The sequence below is a fragment of the Homalodisca vitripennis genome, unplaced genomic scaffold (assembly GCF_021130785.1).
Source record: "Homalodisca vitripennis isolate AUS2020 unplaced genomic scaffold, UT_GWSS_2.1 ScUCBcl_344;HRSCAF=2137, whole genome shotgun sequence".
Lineage (NCBI taxonomy): Eukaryota > Metazoa > Arthropoda > Insecta > Hemiptera > Cicadellidae > Homalodisca > Homalodisca vitripennis.
In genome coordinates, this window is record NW_025776454.1 from 106,647 (window position 1) to 128,298 (window position 21,652).

Below are 21,652 nucleotides of genomic sequence, written 5' to 3' on the forward strand. Positions count from 1 at the left end.
AAAACAACAAATATATACTGTATAAAAGTCGTTAAAACTGTAACGAAATTTGGATAGTAACTTTTCCTGGATATATATCCGATGTTTTTACGCTAAAAACTGATTGGATGAAAAAATTCTTTAGTCTAGTAAATTTGACTGTATATTAAATAAATGCGTCTAAAACAAAATGCTTAAATATAAACATACCTAACAATATAGAAAGAAATAGAATACCAAATATTTATTTTACGAGCAGCCTGCGGGGCGGTAATTTAAAACCGTAGCTTGAGTGAGTTTTTTATGACTGTTTTTATAGCTGTTCCCAAGTGTCATTACCTTCAGTTCCTGAGGATAGAAATACATTTTAGTATAGCTAATTTAGGTAAAAATATATATTCATTTAGCAAATTTGTAATGCAGTGACATGTCATTTTGATTTTTTGATAAGAAACGGGTACGCAGAAAAATTTCCTCATCGTTTTGAGAAAACTTGATTCTAGTCTATCTGTATTTTGTGTACACATGATGTGTAAACACTAAGTTACAGTAACCTCAGTAATACTACTTCATCTCTGTTAGGTTCAGTTTAACATTTAATTCAAATTGTTCTTACTTTGTTCAGTTTTGTATTAAAAAGAAAATTAAGTTATTTCACAATAGAAGACTAGATACTTTCGTATTCGAAATGATTATACTCTTTTAAACAAATAAGGTGAGAAAATAATCTGAAAATAATACTTGTATGTTCTACTTGCCGAACGATAACTAACCTAGACTAAAACTACAACAAAGTATTTTTTTTCTTTAATATCATTTAAGCCTCAGCGTCAGCTATGCCGGCTTCAAAGTGCACTGGTTTTTTTTGTCAAAGTACATCATTGGACCTCCCCAGGATTTGAACCCGTGATCTCTCGGTGAGAGAGCCGAGAATATAACCATTATTCTACGGAGAATGACTACAACAAAGTACAGCGTGGCGAGCGCTGCAGCAGCTGACAAAATCAGCTGACTGTTATTTTTCATTCTACTCAAAAGGCTTACAAAATAGAACCAGTGCGTAGAGAAATCTCTCCTACGTTGTACTATGAAAATCACGGAATAATTAAATAAACCGTTGTACGGTAAATTAACAAAAACGAACATATCGCACAGTGCGATAGTAGCGCTTGGAGGGATATGTATTTCAAGAAATGGTATATTAGTTATTTAAGGTCAAGAAATAGATATAAAAGTACATCTATATATGGATATAAAAATAATTGTTACAAATTTCACATTAGTGAGTAACATATAATTAAAAATGGGCTACATACATTAAAAAAAGAAAAGTTAATAAATATTTAAAAATGTTGAAGTCTAAAGTTTAGGTTGACCTCTTTATTTTTGGCACAATTAATATCCTAAAAACTACTAAATTTACAGGAACGTTTATCGTTATATATAATGTGCTGACCAACCATAAAATTACTCAATCATTCCTTATCCTCCGTAAAGATAAAAATGGAAGATAGTGTTTTGTGTCTAATCCGGAACTCTGAGCAGCTATATTTCTAGTGCTAAAGTTTTACGATAAATTATTATTGTTTCTTAAATTTGGACAAGAGTTCTCACCTTTAAGTAACGCAACATCAACTTTGACGATTTGTGAGATCTTTTGTCTTTACTGTGCAGACATTCTGAATATGTTCAAGTGAATGTTTCCTTTGCATCTTCATAAAAAGATAGACTTTCATTTTTTATTTTATTCTATTTCAATTTTCTTTTCCAAATAAAATTTTACTGCCTTTTGAATTACATTAAAATTTATCTGGAGATATCAGCAAATGCTGCAATAATTTATAAGCATTTCAGTTAATCCTTATTGTGAGGTGAACGTGACTTCTACTCATATGTGTGATATACTCATTTTATATTACGTCTAATATTGTCATAATCACTAACAGTTAGTTGTAAATGAATATTACAGTTTCTGACATGTGAACTTTGTTATTTGTTAATAAAATATTTTCTTTCAGTTATTTAATATTTAATAAAATTCGCTAAAAAATCTTTAATCCAAATTTTTATTGTGGAATCACGCAGTATAGAGTAATTTATTTTTTTAAATTTGTTTTAACAAAATGCACTCTAATTTATCATTAAATTTAGATAATTCTTCCGAGAAGTTCTGCCAGTTTTTTACGAATAAAAGGCCAATAAACTAAAAACATATCCTAATCTCTAGATTTTTGTAATTTAAAGGAACATGTTTTCTTATGCGTTGACGGATTTAGTAGAAAAAAGTATAGTTTGAATTCTTATAAGATTTCAACATTGTTTATATCTTGTACATTTTTTATAACTGATGCAAAACAGCTAATCCATTTCAGCCAACAAAATGTTGGTTAATTCCGAGATTGTGCAATCATGCATCTAAATTGGTTGTGTTCCCATATGTGTTAACGGATTTCGTTAAAAAGTACAGTTGGAATGGTAATACAAATTGCAAAGGTGGTATATTATAAATTTTTAATAACTATAGTAGGTGTTTTGTTACTTCACGATGTTTTATTTTTATAATATGAAAGCAACTTACACAGTTATTTTTTGAGTTCTCTTATTTGTCATAGCATATGTGGAAAGTTTGGTATACGTAGCTTTACTAGTTCAAGAAATAATAATTTGTTTTAATAAAATACAAAACGGTCGCCTAAACGACAAACTTTCTGACCTTTGTTTGAATAATCTTCTTTTTGGAATCATGAGTACTTTCAGCCACAGAAGTTTGTGGCACACTTTTCTGAAACACTCTGTATATCTTTCGAGACGGAGTACATTTATTTTAACCAGAACTGCTACTACCGTGGAAAAAATTTGTTTTAAAATCTAGATATGACAATTTCATATTATATTGTAATTTAAAAACATTGAAAACACTACGCACTTTGTTTTTCCTCCACACTGGCCTGTATATTTCAACTCAAGTAGTGTAATCTATAAAAGACCATGGAATGTTGCAGAGACATTCTATTTATTCCAACGGTACCTTCAGGCCCTAAAATTCCTGTCATTTGAATAAAAAATAAAGCATTTACTACTTGCTAATGTCAAATTTTAGAAAATTGATCAGGAGATTAGAATATCTTCCATTGACCATCACTTATCATATGGGTGTTTGGTGTGTCATTTAAAAACGATAAGCTTATGTTGTCAGTTGTTCAGCAGGAAACTGTGTTCGTAGCTACGGCTTCTTACCATACACTTTCTGATATTGTATCAAGTAATAAATTATTTTCTTATTGTTCAGTTGTTTACTGACTACTGAAATACATCTGTATTAGATTGGAACTGAATTGAAATTGATTCATTTGCTTGTCGCTTGCATTGTACTGAATAAGTAGTCGTTTGAGAATACAAATGATATATGTAATCATTATAGGTAAAATCTAAATTTTAAAGCTTACTTTTATTATTTCGGGATAAAAAAGTTATTAAAAATTACTTAGTAGAACTACACACAGAGGCCTTTCTTTATACTCCTCAATCGTCAGAACCATATATTGATTAATAAAAATAATAGAGGAGTCTGTTTACAAAACTTGCCTCAGTTTATTATAGAAAGAGTATTGCTGTGATAAAGCTGTTTATTTATTTAGTCTGTGTAAATGTGCAACGACCGAATAAATGCATAATTTATACACAATCAGCGACATCGGTCAGTTATGGCAGAAGTGAGACAAGTGACATTGCTATCAGATGGAAGGGTCTGATAAAACTTACATTATACATTTATATCGGCATTCTTGTGTATCGTTTTGTTGGTTTAAAATGAACTTCAAAGTTTCTTCTTAAGTGACGGTGTCCCAAAATAATACAGGTAAGCCAACACCAGTCACTACCATGTAATAATTATATTATACTTTGTAGTTATGCTGATCTGTTTCCATCATCACAAAGTTGGTTATACAGGTTAATGTGAAAACTTACAATAAACAGGAAAGTGATTGTAAAGTTGATATTTATAACTATACCGAATCACTAACGTTTTGGAGTACAAAATTAATATGTTTTGATTAGTTGTATGCCAACTTGACTTTTATTTTTCATTGTAAAGTGGTTACTAATTATTCTGCTTAGTATCAGGTTAGATATATTATGCTGGTCATGATTTAAGACGGTTTTAATTTTTGTATTACAAAAATAGAAATTGAATTTTGGTTTGAAATTGCTTATTGTTTTAATTGAGACAAAGTACATATTACACATCGTACTACCATATAAAAATATGTAATGATTGTAACTAATTCTAAACGTTATCTAATAATATATAAAACATTAATATGATAGCTATTTTGCATTTCTTGAAATAATACTTTATTTTTATGAATTTTAATTAGGTTGAATCCATAAATAGTAATAGGCTTTACTAATAAATTTTACTGCGTCGAAAGTTTTCGTAATATTATAGTTCTTATGATGGATTTGGCCAAGAATTTTTGTTTATAATAAAATTGTAAATTCCTGGACTTTATACTAACTTTAGACCAATATCTAATAGAACTAATGAAAATAAGTTATAATTTCATATAACGTATATATTTGTTGAGTTCATTCATTTTCGTAAATTAAACGAGAACGTGATATCTATTTCTATAAATTTGATATAAAAACTATATTTATCATAATAATGCATTATCATTATTCATAGGACTTTGCCACGAATTGGGCCTTTTAAAACGTCTTCTGCACGTAGGGTAATGCTTGTCACATCAGTTTATAATGAAAACATTTGAAGCTTCATTGCAATATAACATTTGAATTGAACAAAAACACATTGAGACTGAGAAAGTAGAAACTTGTTTCAATAATAAAATTTTAAAGGTAATAAAAATTATATGGTTGAATGAATATGGAAACTTTTACAAAAATCACAGAGCTTTCGCAATACATTATACAATATGCAAGGTCATGGAGCAATACAAAACGTTTTCGGTTCATTGGCTGTAGTCTTGCGTGGGCTAATTGCTGAATTCATACCAATAATATAATACCTGTTAAACCAAAATAATACCTGACACACCAATATAGTAGTACTAAATGTTAATAACACAACAGTTTTCCAAATAGTTTATTTTTTTGTACGAGGCCTTTCGAAACAAAAGTTTTCATCATCAGGCGAGTCCACAAAATAAATATTTACATTATTTTTTCATAATTAATATTAAAATACTTTATGCCAATATTTTTCTATAAACTCTGAGTAATGTTTTGTATCGCACACTGTTCATCTGTTAAATAGTTTAAAAGTCCGAAAATATTTAACAAAAATCTACCAAAAATCTTATATATGGAAAACATTTAGTAAAATTAATTTCAATGTGCCGTACGCAATAGGTTGACAATTTTTTGATCTATTTAAGGTATATTCATAAGTTATACTTGCGTATTGTTAAGAAAAATGAAACGTAGTTTTAAATCAAATAAATTTGCCATTAAATCAATTAAGTAAAATTATTTTACCAGACTAATCAAAATAGGCATAAGACAGCCGAGCAGGAGTCAGACACACGTGACGTAGATGCTGCCAGGAGCAGGAGTGACTGTCTGGTTAGCGCTTCCAGCACTGCTGCTAGCTGCCGAGGACCTGGACTCCAGCACCTGCCTCACCCTCGACCCATTCGACAGCGCGCTGCCCCAGACCACACCCTCGCCCTACACCCTCTCCTGTAGCAAGACTGGGAAGATCACGAACCAGGACTCCGTCATCTTCACCATCAAGTCCTCGCGACCCTCGGGTCGACTTCCGACGGTTCGTGGTGCAGGCACTGGACCGTGAGAGCGGTGTGGCCGTAGGTATGTTCGTGGACACAGGAGACGCCGACATGACCGTCGTCAACTGTTTTGGTCGTTCTGAGGTAATGTCTTATTGATGTTGTAAGTGGTACTGAAATACAAATAATAGGTTTTACTGACGATATATAAGATACATACCTTCATAAGATGTTGGTTGGTATATTGCGGTAATCCTCAGGAGTACAAATTAGGCACTTAAAACTAATTATAAAATTTTGTGGTTCAGAGAGCAAGTTTTGTGTTAGTTTTATTCTCACATCACGGTTATAATTACAACAAAGAGTTTCGTGAGACAGCTGTGTGATATAGTGACCATATGATAACTACCAGAGCTGAACATGTAACACAGAGGCAGGTATATGATCTGTGATTATTGCCCATCGTATGTAAGGCGAGCACAGCCACAGATGGGATTATTCTAACGTGACAAGTTATAATTCGTCTTCAAAGTTAGTTTCTTACCTAAATTTTAATGGAAATATTCATCTTTACTGCAATTTTAGCAATATACAAAAATGAAATAATGCATGCAAACAGTATAGGTGTACGTAGTTAAAATACGAAGTATTGGCATTAGACGTAGATTGCATAAACTAAAAAAAAACTAAATAGTGTAATATTTGCACATTGTTTCTGGATAAAACTATGTGCTTATGTTGGCTGAGAAGTAAATACATTCACATAATATGAACAAGATTAATCAAGTGTGAGGCTTACATGGGACCAGTATATAAATAGTAATAAGCTAGATGTTCTATCATAAATTAAAATCCCCCCTGTATGTAAAACAGTTAAGTGGTAACTGCACTAAGTGGTATTGTGTTACAGAACACTGCGATAGAGTTCGATACGGAGCCGAAGACAGAAGCGCGCATGAGATGGATGCCTGACTTTGACTATGCAGGCAATATCACATTCTTGTAAGCGATTCCATGTAATCTATTAGAGAGTTAAAGAAGCAAAAGAGTTATTATGGTCCATATCACAATAAACCCAAGCCCGAGGATGGCATGTTTCCAGACCATAGAGTATGGACAAAAGTTTGAGTGGTTTTGAAACTTTATTAATATTTCATAGCGTGTGCTTGCATGTTTGGCGTGTAAACGCAAACATTACGAGATCAATATGCATTCCTAGACACATAAATATAGCATCGTTGAAATTGTAATATAGAGAAACTGCACAATAAAAATATGTTACCAGCACACAAAACACTAAAAACACAGATAAAATAAAACTAGCCTACAGTGTTGAGGCATAAATTCATTAAGTTAATTATCAGGGTTTTCAATCACCATGGACCAATTTTATAATTACCACAATATGTGACAATTTGTAATCAATAATAACATTTGTAGTAGTCGGTAATGAACTCCCCCACATAGAAGTAGACTGCCTTGTCGATTAAGTAACTATTCAATTTACTTGTTAAGAGTCAGCTATGCAGGCACTGCCGTGATTTTAGGCCTATAAGAACCATTTTAAAAGTCAAAATTCTAAACACTTTGGTTTATTTATAAACACATTTATTTTCTATCGTATACGTACGAGATAGTTATGTCTCGTTTTAAAGAAGTTATTAATATATATCTGGATGCTGAGTTATTTTTACTTGGTTTGTATTAATTATTTAGGCAATATTCCCATCTTTTGTAACTTATCGGTTAAATATTTAAAAAGTATAAACTTTACAAGAAAAAAAAGCGTGTGGCTACGTACCCATCACTTTCCATTCTGATTCTACAACAAAAAATAATGTTGTAAAGTACTTAAAGTTTAATATTGTTTTTAAGAGGTAAAGCTCAGGGTCGTTTTTACTACAATCTGTTCTTAAACTTATGTTCCGCCTTAATTAGTATAAAATTCCCCGATAAATCGTTAACAAAAAGACATCTCTGTGTGACTCTCACGTGCGAAAGTGAAATACCGCGTATACAGCAGTTGTAACACTTTAGCTGGTGCGTATGTGACGTATTGCTTGTGCTCTTGACTAGTGCTAGTTTGTACAATGACATCTCTTGGGTTCATTTTCTCTAGTATGGACTTCTTAGTTAGCTATTTATGATATTAAGTTTTTGAGTGGCAGCCCATTGATGCACTTTTTATGTTTTAAGCGCATGTTTATTTACTACGTGTTTCCCACTTTAGAAATTAGATGATTGTAAGCATACCCGACATCCTCAGGAATTAAAAATCTTACAAGAATTTTATTAAATTCTGTTGCTGGATTCTTCTTTATTGAAGTTAGAATGGACTACGATACAAGATGAATGTTGGAAAGTAATATTGTCCCAGCAGTACAAGTAATAACTCGTGACAGTACAATTCTTACTTCCAATGCAATGATCCACCTTACTACATCATTCTTATACCGGACATAAAGAGCTCGACTTTGTGCTGTGAACTAACCAGTTCGCTCACCCGATCTTACACCTACATTTTTCTTTTAGGGGTTTTAGAAAAGTGAACTAAACCAGATTATGAAAACTTAATGGGTTAAGAATGCCGACTAATCACTTGCCTATAACTAACACCAGAACTGTTGGGACATCTCAGTCCTGTAGGTAAATAGTTAGGGTACATCTATAGCATATATTTTGAGTTCAGAAAAGGTCCAAGTATGATTTAGAATTTTGTTGTGATTATTTTATGATTAATTTATGTTAAAATTAATAAATATTCAACAATAGTCAAGAAAAGTATTGATTTTAGTGTTTCTTAAATTACAAATCTGAAAACACTCCGATTTTGTAAACTGGATTGGCGTAGGGCCTCTAGTTTATAGAACTGTTTCTCTTTTACAAGATCCATCACAATAAAATGTAACTTGAAGTTTGTTTTGCGAAAAAGAATATTTAGGAGGAGTGAATGTTAGGTGTACTAATTGTGTTCAGTACGATAACATGAAGTTTCGAAGTACCATACATAATTTTTTTAAGGATAAACGGATCACACATAAATACATGGACGGGTGGCCTACACTTGCGGGTCAGTACGCAACCAATGTGATAGCAAGGATCCGGAAAAAGTTGGAAACCTAGGACTATTAAAAGGTGTTAGAGGCTATCGCCAGGTTGGATACAGTGCTCGAGCTGTTGACTGCATCCACGATCAGGATTTAAAGAACTCAATAATTCCACTTTACGTTTGCTAGTTTTTAATATAAGTATAATGGAAGGAACTAATATTATACTTGTAAAAGATATACCATCTTCCATGGAATCTATGACAATCTTTAACTGCTTTAATTTAATAAATGACGTAATTAAAAAACAAATTCTTATGATCGTATGTTATTGTTACTATTTTGTATTAGGATTTGTCTATAGCAATGGCATATATCCATAAACGTGTACGATAACGGCAGCAGGTTTATTAGAACCGTATAACGTACTTAAAACTATTTCAAGATTAAAGGCATGCAAATAATAAACACAAATTAAGTTTATTCCAACACTGACTTCTTGTAAGTAACTTTCATTTTATAGCCTATATAAATATATATATATATATATATATATATATATATATATATATATATATACCCACTGAATTATCCCATTCAAACTTTCTATTGGCAAGTAATATTGTGCTATAGTATTTTTATTATTTTTCTGTTTTAGGGCCACAATAGTCCAGTCCGGGGAGATATTCTGGCTAAGAGAAAAGGGAGATTCAATCTCTGTATACAACCCGTGGTAGAAATTTACATATAAGAAGTGATGTTTGTAGATTTTCTTGACTGTAAGTAGTTACTGTTTTTTATTATTTCAAACCCCTCTTTCACGCTATTCAAATTTCGTTCACACACAATAAACAAGGATGAAATCTCTTAAAAGTTATATTTCCACATTTGTAAACGAATTTTTTTTACTTACCAAGTTTTAGATTTCAATGCGGATAGAAAACATTAAGAACTGTATTTACTAACATTAACAAACATACTGTATACATTACAATATAAGAAGACTATTTAAGTGATAAAGCAAAACCATCTTTTTGTAGCTCCCCCGAGTGCTATACAAAAGATTTTTACAATACAAAGTTTATTTTTCAGTGAATAATAAACCAGTTTCCAATATGTTAAAAATCTATTGTATTTTGTACTCAAAGAGAAATAAATTTGTAATTTTAAGAAAGATACATTAAATGATTAATTTTGGCCGGTTAAGCAAATTTTTCGACGAGTTCAATATACAGTGGGAAATAACCAAGTGAAGGAAAAAAACATGATAAGCCATAAGTCTATAAAGGGTACTATAAAATGGCATTTTACTTTCTTGGATACTGTACCTTATAATAATCAATAATACTCGTCAATTCTTTGATTCAATATTATTAAATGAAAAAAATTTACATAATATTAAAAAATATAATACTTCAAATATATGTGATTGTGGGCTTGTGTGATAATGTCTTTTTGTTAAGAGTCTTTGATGATGTTTTTAAGCACTGACCGTAACAAAAGATCAGTTATTTTTTCATTTCGATTTCTTTAGCATAATAAAACAAACCATTTTGAAAGTTATGTATACTAAGTAATGCTTTCCAAAATCATAGACCATTATGTACTTTGGAAATACCATACACTACACTTTCATAAGCGATATCTCTAAAAACAAAACTGCCAATTTATTTAGAATAAATAACAATGAAAATTGAGAAAAACCTACACGAAAAGTGTGAATCTAAAACAAGCTTTTCAAAATCTAATTTATAAGTGTCTTAAAAACATATTCATTTACAAAGTTTGATTTTCAGATCACAAAAAAATATTTGTAATGTTAACTACTTATGTAGAAGTGTAAATCATTCCAGGGATAAGAATTTAGCACAGTTATACTAATGTTTCGTCACTCAAAGTCAACTACTAATGCGATTCGACGTACAAACTATCTGTCATAGTGATCCTCTTTTGGGAAAATTCATTGTCTTCGATCATTTAAAAGTGCAGTGTTTGGTGAACGGTGGTCCAAAGTCAAAACTGCATTTTATGGAAATGCAATAGTATAAAAAAGGGACAGTGTTTGTGCAATATTTTTTTTCTACATTTTGTGTTATTGTAAGTTTAATATCGTTTAATAATATAATGCCCCATATGTTTTAAATTTTTAATTCTCAGATCAGCTCAGCTCGTTCTATAAAATTAAGTTACAGGGACTGTAAGATCAGTTACACTTGCTGATGAAGTGAAATCTGTCATTAAGCAATAAAACCTCTCAAAATGTACAGAAATAGTGTATAGTTTACAAACCTGTACACAATGTTACATTTATAATTTAAAAAATAGAAATATGTTAAAAATGAGCAGTTTTATTGAAAATGTATGAAAACTGTTTCCCTAATACTGTATGTATACTACAAACAATGAGCAGTGACCAAACCTGTACGTGTTGCAGGACAAATGTGACATTTACCAGCAGAACGTCACCGAGACACTTTGTGCAATTAATTGAAAATGTAACTAACTGTGTCCGTAATGTACGTGACATTTCCATTACCTTCGTCACATTATTTGTGTGTCAACGCAAATAAAGTACATGTTTATCCTAATAATTATAATTAATAATTTCACACTACATAAGGTAATATTACTAATTATGAAACATGTAATAATTATTTATTACAGATCGCTAATGTTATGTAGTGCACAAAGCAGTTTCATACTGCAATGCCAATATTAATCACGTCACAATAATTGATAACTTTTAATGCATTAATAGACAAGCATTTTTTATTCAGGCTTTAATAGAATGATTGCCTTAAACAACACACATTCAAAAGTCTCCCACAACATCAGTCATTACTTTAGTAGATAGTACAGTAGTATTATTCTTTGTTTTATTTTATTTGATAAACAGATATTTTCAAAATTCTCCATTTAAGTGGCGAAAATGAAATGGATTAAGTTAAATTTTTGATAATTCTACAACTTCATAAATTTAGAACGTCCGATTTAAGAAGAAAAAGCTAATTATTTTATGTAATTGAGTGGTGTATATTCTGATACCTTTGTAATAAATATTGAATGAAAATACTGTTTATTGGTGTTTTTAATTTATAATATAAAATACTATAGATTTATTAAATAAAAAAGGATAACTATATTATTATATAAAGGAAGATTTTTACGAATTTTTAAATATAAACAGTACTGAATTAAAATATATTAAAAATCTTATATCATAAATTATTTTTAATTTATTTGGGTTTTTAAACCAAATAAATACATTAAAGAAATTCAAAATTTACAACTTTTGGCATTGGAATTAATTGTAAATTTTGCAGAATGTAATTTTGAAAGTCTATACATACTCAACTACATAATGCATTTGAAATATTATAGGTCTCACCATACATTCCTTTGAGTCAAACGTATTGAAAAACCAAATTAAATTGCTATTAGAATAAATATTGAGCAATTCAAAATACTGTTTATCCATACCAGGTTTTAAAGGAAATTCGTAAAAAAATAATTAAAGTAACTCTTTATTTAAGATTGATATAAATATAATTTCTAGATTTAAATAAATAGGTTCATCAAAATGAATCACGAAAATAAATTTTTTTCTTTAATAATGAATCTTCATCAGTTACAATGAATGTGGGTATTTATATGCAACGGAAAAAATGATTAATTACACCATTTCATATCCAAAAATAATAACGTATATTACAAATATCCATTCAATAACAAAAATACTTAAACATTGTTGAGAGAAATAATGAATCTAGGATCAAAAGCCAAGATGTTCTTAAAATTTATAACAGTCAAAATTAAAAAAAGAAACAATTTAATTAAATGCTGACAACAATGGTACAATTTTGTATTTAGCATGAAATAATAAGGGGTGTATTAACATAGCGTCTTTATAAAAAAATAGCGCTTACAACAATACATAAACACACTATGTTTATTAATGAATATGGAATATATACTCTAATTTGAAGATCAAACAAAAATCATTTTGGAGAAAACCATTACATTAGTTAAAAAACTGAAATAATTTCAAAGCAAAGTGTAAATATTGAGTTAATAAACCTTACTTAGTTTGTAAGTAAGAGTCCTAATGAAGATATTGATCACGTATTCATCCAAAGTAAAATGAATGACATGTGGGATTGTAAAGTAATCAGTGTTTAAAATAGAGACATATTATTTAAGAGAACGTAAAACAGAATAGACCTAATTTTGCAAATTTACTAGGATTCGGTGATCCAAACAGTATAAAAAATGTTTCTAACAAAATAAACAAATGAGAAAATATTATATATACAATAGATATTGTTTTAAAAACAAATACATACCATACTTATTCATGAAATAATTAAAGTATAACATTGAAAATATGTAGTAAAAATCTTACGAGATCTTAGAAACTCTTTTAATATCTTATAATGAGTTTTGTAAATGTCTTTGGAAACTAAAAACCCATTAATATCTCATCCAAGTTCACAATGAACAGGAAACTTTTTTACCCAGTGTGCTGTTTGAATTCACATTGATATACATGAAACGCTTCCCTGGTCCAATATAGGCGGATTACTGCCCGGAACATGAGAACTACATTTGACCCTCAGGGGAGTCCAACGTCCCTATACCGTCCAGGTTAAATTGGCTTATTTTAGGTAAACCTTTCCTAAAAACTAATCATCATACAGCATTGAAAACTTACCACATTTTTTTTATCTTTATCTAAGAAAGCTTTAAACAAACAATTATAAAAACGAGTATCATACATTGATATTATTTATGATTTTTTATATCTAACGCAAATAAACCCTGAAGATAATGGCAGACTGAATATAATAAATAACATTTTAGTCAGTTTCTGCCGAGTTGTTTATAACTAGCTTCTAGTTTAAATTATGACTTCAGAATTTATAATAGCTTAGTAGAAAAAAATATGTTACCGTAAATAAACTTGAATTATGTGTTATTATTTATATGTTATTTAATATTTATAATAACATTATTTTAAATTTAAATAATAATGTTTTTAACAAGGCACTATAAACCAGGCTACACCAAAAATGTACTGTTTATTGTTGCATGTTACATGGTGCTTGTTGTAAAGTGGATGATTAATATAATTTTGTTTTAATTACTAGTAGTATTTAATAAGAAACCTAAGATTTTACTAAAGTATGTGGTTGTTATCTTAGTATAACGTTTATACCAAATTTTAGTAAGAACTTTAGTAGGTGCAATTCTAAAACCATTAAACCAAGTGTAATTTAGTTACATAAATGTATGTAGCACACACTCTGTACTGCCGTAGACAAGTGCCGCAGACAACATTACCAGTATTAGCACCTATATTGGCTCGCAGTGTAAAAGTGACATGGTTAATGTGTGTCCTACATGTAGAGGCTACATTTTACATTGCTATTAGTCCCATGTTTGGACCGGGACAAGTGTGTGTTATGGACTCGACTATCGCTACACAACATTACCAGTATTACCACCTATATCAGCTCGCAGTGTAAAAGTGACATGGTTAACGTGTGTCCTACATGTAGAGGGTCCTGTTATTGCTATTAGTCCCATGTTGGGCCGGAACAAGTGTGTGTTTATGGGACTCGACTATTGCTATAACAACATTACCAGTATTACCATCTATATCAGCTCGCAGTGTAAAAGTGAAATGGTAAATGTGTGTCCTACATGTAGAGAGGGGGTCCTGTTATTGCTATTAGTCCCATGTTGGGCCGGGACAAGTGTGTAAATGGACTTGACTATCGCTACACAGTATTTCGGAGTCATCTTGTTTGACTGGATCTCTCACTGTTTACTGTACCAAAAGCTTTAATATGACTTTTATAAAAACTTTGATTACTTCAAATAATAATGTCTGGAAAAAAAGTCTGGAAAAAATGTTTAAATATAACAGCCCAAAAGGATAAATGCGACCTCAATATTGAAAATTAAGAGAGAAAGTTCTTTATATACAAGGCTGGAGTACGTCACACTATGTACAACAGGCTAGTCTGAGGTTGCTTGCATCTCAGATCTAGCTCAGTTTTCCTATGGACAAATATATATTTTGGACATACAAAAACCAGTCATTACGATGTGATAGACACGATCTTTAAGCACGGTGGAGCAACCGAGCTTTCAACATATAACTTAGCTATGGTAGGAAGGGTTGATTCAATTGAGTTTGAGTTTAGCTCCAGTTCATCTTCCTTTTATTGCAGTGTATGGTATCTGAGGCAGTCCTTAGATTTGCCTCCTGCAATTTGGAGTCATGTTCGTCTGAATAAATCCAAAGAAGTTCTACGACAAAACAAAACAAAATATTTACATCGTTTCGACATGAGAGATACCTATAAATAAACACCTTCAAATATAAATTGAATTTGAGGAAGGTGAACTGAAGCTAAACATAAATTCAATTGAATCAACCCTTCCTACCATAGCTACGCCATGTCTTCAAAACAGTGTTTAAATAATTAAAGTTAAAGTGAGGTAATGAGGTTACTAACTAAATGTAATTTTGTGCTGATATCACATCTGGTCTCCAATTTACAACACTAAATATAACATTTTTCTTTTTTCTTTTACCTCTACAGAGGTAAATACAAATGCCACATTTTGAAATCTCGTACGTTTTTTATCGTTTCAATCATGGTTACCCTTGAGACCAATGTAAAAATATTTCCCATAGAACAAAGCCAAATCCCAGAAGAATGACATGCACCATTATCGAGCTCAGCTTTACTCATATATTATATGAAGCTTCGCGGAAACTCTACAGTATATAAGCCAGTTAAACTTCACGATATCGTGCGGACAAACAATCAAATACACGTACGGACAGAAATGAAATGTTTCCACTATATGTAACGCTCACCTAACCATGTAGGCGTGTCGCGTAACATACTTCTTTGAGATTCGATGCAAAATTTAATTGTAAAGTTATTACTAGATATGACAGAAAATCATACAAAAATGGCATTTTTATATCCCCCAGAAAAAATATTATGTCAACGTAGTGAGTGATAGGCTTCAACGAGGTTCGTCAAAATGTTATCGTTGGACGTGCAACATAACATAACTCAAAGTTTAATCAGTTTACAAAAAGACTGATACATATTGTAACAGCTTATTTAAAAAAATAATTTGTAAGTCGCACATACAAGATTTAAAATTACTTTTCTCCGCGATTCCTGATTACTGATAAGAAGTTTATGTCCGCAGAGTCTCAGGTCAAGTCTCAGGATGTAAGCATAAATCACTAAAAAAAATATGTTCAAGGTTAGAGTAAACAAAACCATTATATACAGATAAAGATTAAAAAAGTGGTGAATATTTTAAGTATTTAAGTCTGGAAAAAATGTTTAAATATAACAGCCCAAAAGGATAAATGCGACCTCAATATTGAAAATTAAGAGAGAAAAGTTCTTTATATACAAGGCTGGAGTACGTCACACCATGTACAACAGGCTAGTCTGAGGTTGCTTGCATCTCAGATCTAGCTCAGTTTTCCTATGGACAAATATATATTTTGGACATACAAAAACCAGTCATTACGATGTGATAGACACGATCTTTAAGCACGGTGGAGCAACCGAGCTTTCAACATATAACTTAGCTATGGTAGGAAGGGTTGATTCAATTGAGTTTGAGTTTAGCTCCAGTTCATCTTCCTTTTATTGCAGTGTATGGTATCTGAGGCTGTCTCAGATTTGCCTCCTGAAATTTGGAGTCATGTTCGTCTGAATAAATGCAAAGAAATTCTACGACAAAACAAAACAAAATATTTACATCGTTTCGACATCAGAGATACCTATAAATAAACACCTTCAAATATAAATTGAATTTGAGGAAGGTGAACTGAAGCTAAACATAAATTCAATTGTATCAACCCTTCCTACCATAGCTACGCCATGTCTTCAAAACAGTGTTTAAATAATTAAAATTACAGTGAGCTAATGAGGTTACTAACTAAACGTAATTTTGTGCTGATAATCACATCTGGTCTCAAATTTATAACATTAAATATAACATTTATATTTTTTCTTTTACCTCTACAAAGTTAAATACAAATGCCCCATTTTTAAATCTCGTACGTTTTTCTCGTTTCAATCATGGTTACCCTTGAGACCAATGTAAAAATATTTCCCATAGAACAAAGCCAAATCCCAGAGAATGACATGCGCCATTATCGAGCTCAGCTTTACTCATATATAATATGAAGCTACGCGGAAACTCTACAGTATATAAGCCAGTTAAACTTCACGATATCGTGCGGACAAACAAACAAATACACGTACGGCCAGAAATGAAATGTTTCCAGTATATGTAACGCTCACCTAACCATGTAGGAGTACATATCGTGTCGCGTAACATACTTCTTTGAAATTCGATGCAAAATTTAATTGTAAAGTTATTACTAGATATGACAGAAAATCATACAAAAAATGGCATTTTTATATCTCCCAGAAAAATATTATGTCAACGTAGTGAGTTGATAGGCTTCAACGAGGTTCATCAAAATGTTATCGTTGGACGTGCAACATAACATAACTCAAAGTTTAATCAGTTTACAAAAGATTGATACATATTGTAACAGTTTATTAAGAACAAATAATTTCTAAGTCGCACATACAAGATTGAAAATTACTTTTATCCGCGATTCCTGATTACTGGTAAGAAGTTTTAAGTCCGCAGAGTCTCAGGTCAAGTCTCACGATGTAAGCATAAATCACTTAAAAAATATGTTCAAGGTTACAGTAAACAAAACCATTATATACAGATAAAGATTAAAAAATGGGTGAATATTTTAAGTATTTGAGTATTGAAAACTAAATTATACACATTAGATTGATACAGTAGTAAACTGATACAATAAATTAAGTACAATGAAAGTTCACGCAGGTGTCACACATGAACTCTCAAACAATATTTGAGGGAACTTTAAAAGTTCCACATTATTTTTTATTTGAATTCAATTTGTGGAACAATAATTTGCGCCATACCTATTCTTATTTATTTTATAGTCTAACTTTTAATTAAACCTCATTTATAAAACTATATGTGCTGCATAGGTATAAAAACATTTTCTAGTTTATTTTAATTTTAAATTAATATTATAGTTTGTATCCATTTAATATTTTTAAATAATATTTTGGCCTGTAAATACATATAATATAATTAGAGGTAATTAAAATTATACTAACATAGAACATAAGTTATAATTTAAGTTACTTTTACATTACTAATATTTAAGTGACCAACACACCGAGAAGGTGACGAATTAACCATTGGGGCAAAATATGAATGAAATTAAAACATAATAACATAGTTGTGTAATGTTAAATGTACAAGGATATTAAAAAATCAAAAATGCAAGATTGTAGAAAAGAAGCTGGAATTACTAAAATAGTTTTGTATGGATAGGGACAAATAATAGATTAACTAGAAGTGTAAGGATGCATACGGTATGTGTCTATGAATCGAAATAATTGTACACGTGTAGGTTTTCAATTGTCTTCATCAACATGAACAGAACGTATAAAAGAGAAATAATGCTATGAAAGGCAACACTACTACTGCTTGACCTATTTTTAAAACAATACGTCGTATATTATTATAGGCTAGTCATTTGGAAATCATGAAAAAGTAGTCTAAACAAACGAACAATTCAGGTCCATACAATCAGAGCAGCACCGGTGGTTGCACTCAGTTTGCCATTTCGTACCGCTTGGGATGCAGCCCCGGGTTGTGTGGCTTTATTTCACGTTCAATGGAACCCGTAAAATAAATCTTGATATTTTCACCAAAAATTGGTAATTAAGACTCCAGATGAAAACATGCAATACTAATATACTGTATATCACAATGACGTACATGTGAATCGGTTGCCCCTTTTTGACCGACGAAGGAAATATATTATGTACGTATGACTGAGAAGTTACTGCGGTAAAAAAGAGTTAGTTTCGGCCGTTTGGAATCACACCCGGTCTAATTAGAAGTTATCTTGTAACACACTGTACACGGCACGAGTTTCTTTAATATACGCATTATACCTGTCCACCAACACTGTTCTTTTTATATTGGACTACTGCGCACCTCTGTGTTATAATTGTGAAGCCCAAACTGCGAGTATAAGGGAATGGCTACTCATAGTGTTAGCAGTATTCCAGCAGATAACAACTTATCATGTCTTTGTGAGGAGACCCTCCGTACTTAAAAGGTTGAAAGAAGTCCATACCGCGCTTACCTAAGACAACTTACCTCACCATAAGTTACGAAAAGAAATAATTTGCTATTAAAATACCAAGTTATTCTAAGTAACAATTATATGCATAGGTATAGTATATAATTAGTGTATACATAGTGTTTTGCTTAGTTAATTTCACAATTAAAGTACAAATATATAAAATACAGTAAAAAGATATCATGTAAAAGCCCTAAATAAATGTATGTCTACAAGATTGCTCGTATAATTAAAATTGAACGGCTCTTAATCATGACCCAGCTCACAAGAAAAAGAGTTCTTAAAAATATTATATTAATGCTAAATAATGTAATGCTCTAATGGAATCCTGAAAGTATTCATAAAATATCCGCGTTTGCACCACAAAACTGATGATTTATACAGTCGATATTCTGTGGAACAATTCCCAAGTGGAGCGTTAATAATACATTAAATCTCCCTTCTCTAAGTGCTTTGGACAGTGCAGCTTGTCCCTGGTTTCTTTCTGTCAGCACTTTACTTCAACCAGTTTACTTCCTTCATAGCGGATTACTTACATTAATCTGCTGGTTGCATAAATATGCAATTACTCAATTGTTCTATAAAAACAAAATCATGCGATTCTGTCACTGTATCATCAATTACTTACACATATCCTTAATTCGCAAGGCTGTAGCTCAATCTGTACACACCAACCAACACTAGAATGGCCGCAGGAATGGTAAGTAACCCCAGGGATCGATTAACAGCGCACTGTGTGTTAACAGTTGTCACCGCATCATTAATTACACATATCCTCAAGCACAACTATTCAGCCACAGGCATAACTAGTCTCTACATCAGTTTGTACATACCAACCAACACTAGACTGGCCGCATCTAATTTCTTATTCATTAAGCCACGCATCCTTATACCTTTTGGGTAGTACATGGGTTAGACCTTATACTCCTGTCACACCGTATCATTGCCAAATTATGGTTAATACCCTCCAAAGAGGCGTCTATACTTACTGTTTGAAATACGTTTCACTCTGAAACCCCAACACAACTCTCAGTCTACTCATAAATTTTTCAGTTATGCAGACTGAATGTTGTTAAGTTTTGTTTAGAATTACTTAAGTAACCTTGGTGACATATTGGTATATAGAAATCTGTTTATATAACCATGGTGAAATATTGGATTAAAATAACTTAGGTAAAAAAAGTTTACATTTAAAGCGCAATTAATTATTGTTTAATATGCAACTACAGCATGTGCTTGTTTTAAAGGTGGATATCCTCTCAAAGTACCATACCTGCCGATTGAAAGCAGAAACTTGAGAATAAAATACCAATATTGGAAAACGTTTTTTAATCTGTTTAACTAGAAATTACGGGCAGTTTTATAAAATAAAGAGTCTTCTTAGTGAAAGCATTTAGAATGTAATATGATAAAGCTCTATGATATTTTCCAAACAGAAGCAGTCATATCAGGTACAAATAATTTCAGTATCCGTGGTTGAGGGATTAAAAATGTAATCAAACTTTGTAACAAAAAGTATTAGCATTCGTTTCTACTATTGTTAGGAAGCTTAATGTTCACAGAATATTTGCAAAACCTACTTTATTAACTGGGTAGAGTGTGAAAATCAGTGCATAATAAATGGGCAAGTAATATAAAATCAAACGTTTTAACCTCTTCGTAAGACACTGTACATCCAACAATTTTTCTTTTTGAAACCGGTTATCATTTATAAAGAAGAATCAAAATTTTCGTACATCAAAACAGATCTGGTAAGTAAAAATTGCATCAAAAAGGAAATTAAGCAAGAGCTATGTGGTGAATCTGAAGACCTAACACTGTCAACATTTTCAATGTTTTATGGGCTGATCACTTCGATAAGCTATCTTACTTACCTGGAGTTAATAGAACACATAAATACATGTACCTAAACTTAATATATACGACTTTAACTACATAAGAGCTCAGGATGTGTAGTAATAATAAGGAATTTTCTTCATTTTCTTTAAAGTTATTTATTTAAAATAAGTAAAAGATATGTTTTTAAAAAGTTTTGAAATTAGGATGAAAAGTATTAGGTTATTTTATTACACAATATCTGAGTTTTAAAGTCAGAAAATTTGAGGTGAAAACTTCAAACTAATAACGTAACAAGTTTGTTTTGTTAATATTGTTTTGTTTGTAACATTTTTCTTGAAAGGTCCAAATTATCTCAGACTTGAAGACAAAATTACGATTTTATTTCCATTGTAAGGAAATTGGTTTTTTAGGTAGTGTTTTTTATACAAAATAATCCTATTTTACTAAGCCCTGAGACAGAATCATTGTATAAGAGGAGTTTACAGTAACAACGCAAATCCAAATAGGTTACGTTGATTGGTAATTGCACCTCGGTGATTGAGGCTAAATTGAGCTGATCTTGTGTGCTTATACTACAGCGAGTCGATTTCAATTTATCTTCAGTTATACCATTCAATCCAGTCAAAGCGATGTCAACAACGTACACTGTCACACTTACGGATAGTGCTATTTGTCTAGTATTAAAACTTTAAAGTTCATAAAAGTGCAATAAGCTGTATTAATTCAATATATTGCTCATTTAGTAACAGTTATACACATTCGACAATTAGTTC

The 21,652-nt window shown here is 31.1% G+C and overlaps 1 protein-coding gene across 1 annotated transcript; it reads left to right on the top strand.

The window, feature by feature from the left end:
* The first annotated feature begins 3,683 nt into the window (after positions 1–3,683).
* On the top strand, positions 3,684–9,562 carry LOC124370587 (defense protein l(2)34Fc-like). Its single transcript, XM_046828882.1, has 4 exons — positions 3,684–3,725; positions 5,595–5,876; positions 6,643–6,734; positions 9,438–9,562. The coding sequence occupies exons 1-4, from the start codon at positions 3,684–3,686 to the stop codon at positions 9,514–9,516; spliced, it is 495 nt and encodes a 164-aa protein (XP_046684838.1). The 3' UTR covers positions 9,517–9,562.
* Positions 9,563–21,652: the final 12,090 nt, after the last annotated feature.

Coding starts and splice junctions, on each gene's coding strand:
- LOC124370587 (XM_046828882.1), top strand. CDS start 3,684: ATGGCAGAAGTGAGACAAGTGACATTGCTATCAGATGGAAGG. Junction 3,726..5,594: donor CATTGCTATCAGATGGAAGG/GTCTGATAAAAC, acceptor CACTGCTGCTAG/CTGCCGAGGACCTGGACTCC. Junction 5,877..6,642: donor ACTGTTTTGGTCGTTCTGAG/GTAATGTCTTAT, acceptor ATTGTGTTACAG/AACACTGCGATAGAGTTCGA.